The following is a 9776-nucleotide window of genomic DNA, read 5'->3' as shown; positions in this document are numbered from 1 at the left end:
AATTTTAAAAATTTAATTTATTAATAATTATTTCTTTAACCATTAAATTAAAAAAAAATACAATATCCATCAAAATGAGTGCACAATTCTCTATCCTCCTATCATTTTCCTTATTATTAATTTTTTTTTTTATCTCCATGTTAAACAAATTTATTGAAGCAATCAAGTGCTCGAAATGTCATGTTAGAATCTAGTGTCCTAAAATGGTAAGTGGATATCTTTTAAACAGTAATGTTAGATATAATTTTTTGATGTATAAATTTCATGCACTCTTTTAAAAAAATACTGGATCCCTCATTAAAAAAAAAATTTTTTTTTATGTGAATTTTAAATTTATCTATTTTTTCAAATAGAATGTCCAAATTTACATATTCTAAGATTATATATATCATTTCTCATGACAAAACGATATTAACTAAAGTATCGAATTAATAATTTAGAGATATGTTTTTATTTGTGTATATATATATATATATATATATATATATATATATGCTCTGGTTCATGTTAGTGAGGATTATTTCCAATTAGAAATTGTAATTATATACTACAATCTGCTCTATTAACGTGACGGTGTCTAATAAGCGTTAGATTTTCATATTTTTTAGTAAGGATTGATCTGAGATTTAATTATCATTATCATGTCAAAAAGTCGAAAGAAGTAAAACACGTGTCGAGAGATCCAGCGGTCATAACAGCTCAGCTCCCTCACTCAATTAATTCCTTTTTAGAAAAAAAGAAAAGTATGAAAAAGAGAAAGGAAACAGAAAAGGGTAAAGAAAAAGAGAGAGAGACAGGGGGAGAGAGAGAGAGAGAGAGAGAGGGGGAGGTGGGTTTGAGGGTCAGAGTCCAGACAAAAGGCATCGAGAGTCGGCGCCTATGTCCCCGCCGACCAATCATAACGTCCTTTTCCTTTTCCTTTTTCTCCACCTCCACCACCATTACCACTTCTTCTAAATCTTCCACATTATATAAATCCCTCATCCTCTCTTTTCCACTGTTTCGTTTCTCCTCCCTTTCTTCTTCTTCTTCTTCTTCTTCTTCTTCTTCCTCCTCCCTCCTCTCTGCTTCTTTAAACTATTTTTCTCCTTAATCGGGTTCTTCCGGTATATTTTTTTACCGATCGGAAGAAGCCCGAATTTTATCTCTGAATTTTCTGATCCAACTAGGGTTTCTATTTTTTTTATCTGTTTCTTTTTTTTTTTTTTTTTGTTGGATTTTTTTGGGGGGTGGGGTGGGGTTCATTTTTTGTGTGGTTTTAAAAGGCTTATTTTTTTTGGTTAAAATATGAGGGGCGTCGTTCAGCAATATGTGGTTGAACCGTCTACTGTGAATTGCGATGGTGACAAGGAGAAGAAGAAGAAGCGCCGATCTAATCGGCGATCCAAGCAAACCCCTCCCACTTCTGGTAATTTTCTTTTGTTTTGTTTTGTTTTTTTTTTTTTTTTTTTTTGTTGCGTATTATTTTCCTTGGAGATTTTGGTGAATTTATAACTGGGTTTTTGGGGTTCTTCACGGGGGAACAGATTAGCTTCGCTTCGTTTTCTTTTTTTTTTTTGGCGAATTTCATTTCTGGATTTTTGCAATAATCGCGTTATGTGAACATAGTAAGATTTAAACAAAATCTAAAATTTCGTGGTGATGGAATAAGTTTACCAGGAAATGTTCTGGGGAAGTTATAATTGCTGATGAGTGGGATTATCCTGCACCTGCTTGTTACGATTTGGAAATGAGTGAATTATGGTTAGGATTTGGGAAGAACATTTCACGTGCCTGTAAAGATGCTATACCGTTACAATCTCTCAAGAATTGAGATTAATATACCTTATGAAAATATTAATTGAGATTAATGTACCTAATGAAAATCTGAATTGAGATTAATATAAGTTTCGAATAAGTTACATATCATTTATATTTTTACTGTTATATTCTTTTTGTATGTTGACTGGGGGAAGTCCAAGACCTATTTCTTCCTTGTGCCACCTTAGCCCATGTTCAGAGTGGCGCAAACACCATTGCTTTTACTTTTTCCTTTTCTCTTGCTTCTAATTACTTCAGGGACATTTAGAGTGGTTTGGATTCAGAGATGAGTTGAGATGGGTTGAGATGGTTTGTGAATAGTAGAATAAAAGTTGAATTATTTATTATATTTTGTGTGGGAATTTGGGAACGTTGTTTTAGGATTTAAAAAAGTTGAATTGTTTATTATATTTTGTGTGGGAATTTGTGAAAATTGTAATGATGAGTTGAGATGAGTTGAGGTGGGTTTTGAATGCAAATGAGGCCAATTCTCTCTCCCTCTTACTCTCTCACATAATGATATAATGCCCCTTCTAAAATAAGATTCTGGCTATGCCCCTATATAGGACCGTGTACAAAATTCAAACTATTGATGCTGAATTTCCCTTTGACTCCTCCCTTCTTCCCTTTTGGTAGCTTATTCTAGTGCAGCGAATGGCATACATGGTGAAGCATCAGAGTGCACTGGTGGAGGCGGTAAAACATGTCCTCATGTAACTGCAACCTCAAATAGTTCTTCGTCCCAATATGGGTTGGACATACATAATCCGAACGAGGATGGATTAACTGGAGCATCTAATGTTGCGTTCTATTCTATGCCATCACTGCATATCAGTGAACAGGCAGACTCCATGGAGGTGCAAAGCATACCAAATCAATATGTATTTGATTATGGTAGGAAAGTCTTTTCGCAATCTTCTCTTGAACGAATTGCTTCTGGAGGGTCACTTGGGACATTTACAAACAAGGATTTGTTTCCTTCCCCTCATGTTGAGGGTTATCAAAAAAAATATTTTGATCCATACTGGTCCATGGAGGCTGTTGACGAGGCATTAAAGGTTAGTCTGAAAAGCGATCATGATGTGGATTATAGGTTGGAATATTCTACGTATGTCGCTAGAGAATGGAAAATTGTTGACTCATTTGTTATCTTCTGTTTCAGAAAGGTGATGCTTTTAAAGCTGTGTTTCGTGTCAATGCTTACAATAGACTCGAGGTTTGTTAAATTGTAGTTGAATATGAATTATGGTTCAAGGTTTCTCTGTGCTCATCAAAGATAAATACCTGGATAAATAATGTGACTACCCGTTTGTTTAACTGGTAGGCTTATTGCAAAATTGATGGGGTTCCAACAGATGCTCTAGTTAGTGGAATTGCTGCTCAGAATAGAGCTGTAAGTATGCATTGGGTTTATTTTACACATTCTTCAATTGACTTATCTCTTTCATTATTCATTTTACACATGCAAAGCCTCTGCCTCCACCCCCAATCTCTGGCCAGCCAAAAGAGCCCATTCTCCATTTAATGAAGCAGTTGGGTCTTGATTTTATAATCATTCCATTCCTATATTCATGCTATATGAACCGTGCCGCGGGGGTTGGGGGGGCACATGACAAAGCAGGGAACTTTGCATGCAAGGAAGTATACTCTTGGAGTCATTTTTGTACCTGTATGTATGTGTTCAGTTGTGCTTTTGTTTTTGTGCATATGCATTGTATACCCTGATTGGTTTTGTTGGTAGTTGGTGATGGGTTTGATCTGCCTTTGTGTTTTTGTTATGGTACATTATTTTATATTGAAAAAAAGCACATGCCGACCAGTTTAGGTATTGTTTGGATTCGAAGATGAGTTGAGATGAGTTGTGAATAGCAGTGAGATGAGTTGTGAATAGTAGTGAGATTTGTGAGTTAAAGTTGATGAATAATAATGAATAGTAGTGAGATGAGTTGAGATGACTTGAAATGAGTTGAGATGATTTACGAATACAAACTGGACCTTAGTGTCGTTTTCTCTATGGCAATCTTACTGCACGTATGTGCTATTATAATTTATATAATCCTTCATTAAATGTTGGTATTGAGTTTTTTTTTCACTCTTGTATTTCACTATTTCTGCCTGACTTATAAAAAATTTCACTATTTCTGCCTGTGGATGAGGCTTATGATTGCTTTGACATCGATTTTGATGCAGGTGGAAGGAGATATTGTTGTGATCAAGATTGATCCTTTGTCATTCTGGAGCAGGATGAAGGGGTCAACTGGGATATCTAACAATTATCCACCAGTGGAAGATTGTAACTTACTCTTGGAAGATAGTGAGATTTCTGGTGACAGCTGCAAAGGTAAAGGTAAGGTAGATGCCGAATGTAAGCATGCCCATCACAGAAGTTGTCCCTTTCTTGAGAAGGGGTTTTGTTATGGGGACAGCAATTTCACTGAAGAAACTGTTCATGTAGACCCAATTGGGCCGGCTAGTTGTAATCTTGTTGGTCCATATCTCGCTGCTGCATTTGATTCGTCGCATGCAGATTTTTCTAGTGGGCAGAATGAACTAAACACTGCACTGGGAAGGATGTGTGCTTTAATTAGTTCATTCCCTTCAAAACGACCAACTGGCAGAATTGTTGCCATAATTGAGATGTCTCCTCGTCGAGATGCTATTGTGGGTTTTCTTAATGTTAAGCAGTGGCTTTCTTATCGTGAATTATGCGGAAAGGATGCAAAGAACAACAAAACTTCATTGCCATTATCGAACCGTGAGTACATTCACCTGACACCAACTGACCCTAAATTTCCAAAAATGATGGTCCTCGTGAATGGCATGCCAGACTGCATTAGAAAAAGATTAGAGAAGGGTGATTCGACAGTTGAAATGGAGCTGGTAGCTGCAAAAATTGCTGAGTGGGATGAAGAAAGTCCTGTTCCACAAGCCCACATCTTGCATAGTTTTGGACGTGGAAGTGAATTAAAGCCACAGATCAATGCAATTTTGTTTGAAAATGCAATTCCTTCATCTGAATTTTCTCCTGAATTACTATCGAGCCTTCCACGCGTTCCATGGGAGGTGCCACAAGAGGAATTTGAAAGTAGAATAGATCTTAGAAATTTGTGCATCTTTACTATCGACCCATCCACTGCCACTGATCTGGATGATGCCCTCTCAATTGAAAAATTGTCCAATGGCAATTTCAGAGTAGGAATCCATATTGCTGATGTATCATATTTTGTTTTACCCGATACAACCTTAGATATAGAGGCTCAGATCCGATCAACCAGTGTCTACATGTTGCGAGGTAAAATACCAATGTTGCCCCCACCTCTTTCAGAGAACCTAGGTTCGCTTAACCCTGGAGTAGATAGGCTGGCATTTTCTATGTTCTTGGACATCAACCATGGTGGGGATGTTGTAGACCGCTGGATTGGCCGTACTGTGATAAAATCTTGTTGCAAACTTTCATATGAACATGCTCAGGACATTTTTGCTGGAATAATTAATGGGGAGATCTATAATGCCCTTGGAAATGGACATCCCCAGTTGCATGGTCATTTTGAGTGGCCTGATGTAATTAGATGTGTTGAAAGCCTTCATGAGATTTCCAAAATTTTGAAGGAGAAGAGGTTTAATGACGGGGCTTTACAACTTGAGAGCTCCAAATTTGTTTTTCTATTTGATGAAAATGGTATTCCATATGATACTATGCTGTGCGAACAGAAGGAGTCAAATGAATTGGTCGAGGAGTTTATGCTTTTGGCAAATAGGACAGCTGCTGAAATCATATCAAGAGCTTTTCCAAGTTGTGCATTACTGCGGAGGCATCCTGAACCTAATATGCGGAAGCTTAGAGAGTTTGAAGCATTTTGTTGCAAACATGGTTTGGAGTTGGACACTTCTTCTTCTGGCCAGTTTCATCAGTCATTGGAGCGAATCAAGGAAAAGCTTAAGGATGATGCTGTGTTGTTTGATATACTTATATCATATGCTTCAAGGCCAATGCAGTTGGCTACTTACTTTTGTAGTGGAGATTCATTAGATACTGAAGGCAATTGGGGTCATTATGCACTGGCTGTTCCTCTCTACACTCATTTTACTTCTCCTCTGCGTCGGTATCCAGATATTGTTGTACACCGGATGCTGGCTGCAGCCATTGAGGCCGAGGAGTTGTATTTGAAGCATCCAAGAATGTTGCAAAAACATATTAGGGGAGAGAGTGTGGCAAGAAGATGCTTCACTGGTATTCATTTTGATAGAGATGCTGCTGAATCCCTTGAAGGTAGGGAAGCTTTGTTTGCTGCAGCACTAAAGCATAGAGTTCCTTGCGCTGAATTACTTACAAATGTAGCTGCTAATTGCAATGAGAGAAAGTTGGCGAGCAGGCATGTCAAGGATGCCTGTAACAAACTCTACATGTGGGCCCTGCTACGGAAGAAACAGGTATATGTTATTCTCCCTTTAGCCCCTTGTAATGTGCAGTCCGTTTTTTATAGGTTTTTTTTACCCCACAAGTGGATTGTGATCACTGCCTAGACTGTAGTGCATCTATAAGGTGCTGGATTTGCTTTATGATTTGTTCTCTGTGTCTGCTTTTGTCTTGTACCTTTGATGGTATGTAGTCCGTGGAACCTGCCACCATATTCTCTGTAATGTCATTTATGCACTCATATTGTAATATTTGTTATTTTGTTCTCAGTAAATAAGAATTTTATTGATGATAATAGGCATAGCTCAAGTATATGGGACATATACAGGTGATATTTGTTATTTTAAACTTGAATACAGTAATATAGAACTTTATATGCTTCTGATGTAGCAGGAATGCTACAACCGGACATTCTTACCATGTGAATATCCTCATTTTGTTCATGGCCTGGTGTCTTAGACTTGATAGTTTGATAATTCAATGTGTTGCAACGAATTTAATATTAAATCTTAAGTGTCATCAATTAGATGCTTGAAGTTAACTAACTGGTAAAATTCAATGTCGGATAGGGTTAAATACCTTCAAAATGGGTTAGTTCTGTGGTGGTTTGGCCGTTTTGAGTATTGTTCTCTTTGTTTCTTCGTTACCTGATTATTTGAGTACTTGCTTAGTGATTCATGTTTGGCCTGTTTTGTTCTGCAGATGTTATTCTCAGAAGCAAGGGTATTGGGTCTTGGGCCAAGATTCATGTCCATTTATATCCAAAAGCTTGCTGTAAGCTGCTCCTAACTTTCTATGCATTGCCTAAATTAAACCTGTCTCTCTTTCTATGCATAGCTGCGTCCTGAAGCTAAATTTTGCAATTACCTATCGGGAAAAAAAATTGCAGTTTCATTTTCTTCCCCTTAATGCAGATTGAGCGGCGGATATATTATGATGAAGTTGAAGGCTTGACAGTAGAATGGCTCGAGGCTACTTCCACATTGGTGCTTAATTTATGTCCTCCTAACAAACGCTCATCTAGGAGAGGTACCCCTGGTAAATGGAAGGCACTTGAAGATGTTGCATTTGTTGTAAGTCCATATGATCTGGAAGGTGAACTGGGGGTGTTTGGAGGGAGTTCCAATGAACAAGTAGGAGACACTCTTGTTGCTGCCAAGGATCTGGAGGCCATTAGCCAATTTGACACTTCAAAGTCTGAAGTTGTTCCTGGATTTTTCCCTTCCACATTGCATCTGCTTTCGACAATTCCTGTTTCACTTCATCCAGTTGGTGGTGATGATGGTCCCATTGATATTGGGGTGAGGCTCTATATGACTTCTTATTTAAGGTAATTTGGGTGATTGGAAGTGTCAGGCCAAGTGTTGGGAAGGATACTTTGAGAAGATGGAGATAACAGAGCTTTGATTGGAATTGACAAGCACTGTAGATACAAAAGTAGTGTATAGTTCCAATAGTATTAGAAGAGAAAATTATGGTCTAAATCCGCTGATACTCTGAATGTGTGATGGTAAAACATCTGGTGGCGGGTGTAGATACTGGGGGAAGTTTTGTCGTGACTTTGGCTTTTAGTAGCTTTTTTAAAGCAGAAGCTGCTTGCTGGAATAGGCCCTTGTTTTTGTTGGCCAGTTCCATCCAATATTTACTTGGTTAACATCTGCTGTCGTCTGCAGATTTGACCTTTCAAAAAAAGCCGAATTCATGCTGTATTTTTCCTTTTTGTTCATCTTCGACTGCGGCCCAATAGATTTTTGATTTTGGGCGGCTAGATCTAGCAGTAGTTCGAATCCGGTATGATGCTGCATTTATATTGGTATGTTTGTACTGTGAAAACTGGGTGGGTGGGTGGCTGGCTGGCTGTAAATCCCAGTTTAATAACACGTTTTCTTGGGGGGTGAAAATGGTGACATGGAAGTGTAATTCTCTTTTGTTGGAGTGCTGCTTTGCTTTTATTTGTACTCGAGCAATTGCAATGGCAAAAAAAAAAAAAGAAGGTTGCCCCTTGAGTTCTACATGATAGATAGATGTTGCTCGATCTTTTGTTTTCAATTTAGCAGTTTCCCCCTAAGAAGGATGAAGAGCTTGGGTGGATTTGATTTGAGTATCTTCATGATCCGTCTTAACTTGGCTCCCCCATTAAGGAAAAGGGAAAATTGCAGGACTTAGCTCTCATTAATTACTGATTTTATCAAATACTCGTGTATAATAAAAAAAGAAAAATACAGGAAATTATGTTACGAAGATGTTTTTTCGGTAAGATGCGAGTGCATACATTGTTGCAAGAGAAGTGTAATAATATAAAAGGGATTTGTAAGGAGACGACCCAATAATCATAAGGTTGGAATATTGAAAATTTTTATTAAGCTAAATTATAATTAATGAGTCATATTAGATAAGTCACAAGCGATAAATTATTGATATTAATTAAGAGTTTTAATTAGGTTTAATAACTAGGTTAAATCACATTTATTATTTATTGAACGAGTTAGATTCTTTTTAAAATTTAAAGATGAGTCATGAGATATTATTTCAATTTAAAATTATCACCGATTGAAGTCTCCTACGTAGTCTCAGTCACTGCCAATTCTACATTAAATGAACTATTAGATCATATTTTTAAACTCAAATTCTCTTCTTAGATGATCACAACTGAGTGTTTAGTAGATTAGTATCACTACATGTATTAATCGAGTTAAACTCAAATTTGTTGGCACCCTTTCCCAAATCTTTTTATCAATATCTTTCTTCCTTGTGTTATTTGGAAAAAATCATAAACCTCCATAAGTGCAACGACCAAACTCAAGATACCCAGTCCAGCACTGTGATCGATTTTGTGTCGAAAATTTTAGGAAGCAACACTATAAGGTAAGTAGCTTGATCATAAATTAGGATTAGCATACGTTAGCTAGTTATATATATATTATTATTAAAACCATTTCTTTAGAAGTCAGTGTTTACGTACCACGCATATCATGGTATTTGCAAGCACGTCATTCATCATTTTCATTCCATATATTATAGTTATGTATGTATTATACATCTCATGTTGCATAAAATATGTAAGCTTTCATAAAATCAAGTATAAGATAATCTCATAATAGTTAATCAGATGGTCATTCGATGCATGGTACCAATGTGATTTTTGGATGAATGTATAAGTCATGGATCTAAGCGTAGTCTACTATAGTATGCTAGAATACTATTAGCCACTCCCCTTGCGGTCGAGGGATGTGAGGCCGATGTACAACCTTGCACGCAGGGTTAAGTCTATGGGTTAGTATGATAAGTAAGATAAGCTAAGATAAATCATGCATGTCATAAGCATATGCTTGAATGATCATGATTTTAATTCTCAGCATGAAATATTTTATGAAAAACTTTATGTTAAGTATGTTTACATTATGATGAGTTTTTTTTTTCTGAGTCATCGACTCATTTTAATTTGTTTTATGTTTTTAAACCACCCTAGGTAAGATATTTATGAAAGTAGAGTTGCAGGATGAGACTTAATCTAGAGAGGCATGACAATGGCCTAGATCATGTACATAGATTTTAAATT

At 36.8% G+C, this 9776-nt stretch overlaps 1 protein-coding gene across 1 annotated transcript; it reads left to right on the top strand.

Moving 5' to 3' along the window:
• The first annotated feature begins 782 nt into the window (after positions 1–782).
• LOC121256650 (DIS3-like exonuclease 2) lies at positions 783–8145 on the top strand. Its single transcript, XM_041157496.1, has 7 exons — positions 783–1408; positions 2437–2858; positions 2963–3016; positions 3125–3193; positions 3991–6231; positions 6920–6991; positions 7132–8145. The coding sequence occupies exons 1-7, from the start codon at positions 1288–1290 to the stop codon at positions 7549–7551; spliced, it is 3399 nt and encodes a 1132-aa protein (XP_041013430.1). The 5' UTR covers positions 783–1287; the 3' UTR covers positions 7552–8145.
• The last annotated feature ends 1631 nt before the right edge of the window (positions 8146–9776 follow it).

This window comes from Juglans microcarpa x Juglans regia, chromosome 3D (genome assembly GCF_004785595.1).
Source record: "Juglans microcarpa x Juglans regia isolate MS1-56 chromosome 3D, Jm3101_v1.0, whole genome shotgun sequence".
NCBI classification, from domain to species: domain Eukaryota; kingdom Viridiplantae; phylum Streptophyta; class Magnoliopsida; order Fagales; family Juglandaceae; genus Juglans; species Juglans microcarpa x Juglans regia.
Note: the sequence above shows the minus strand (reverse complement) of the source record. Positions and strands in the feature narration are given on the sequence as shown.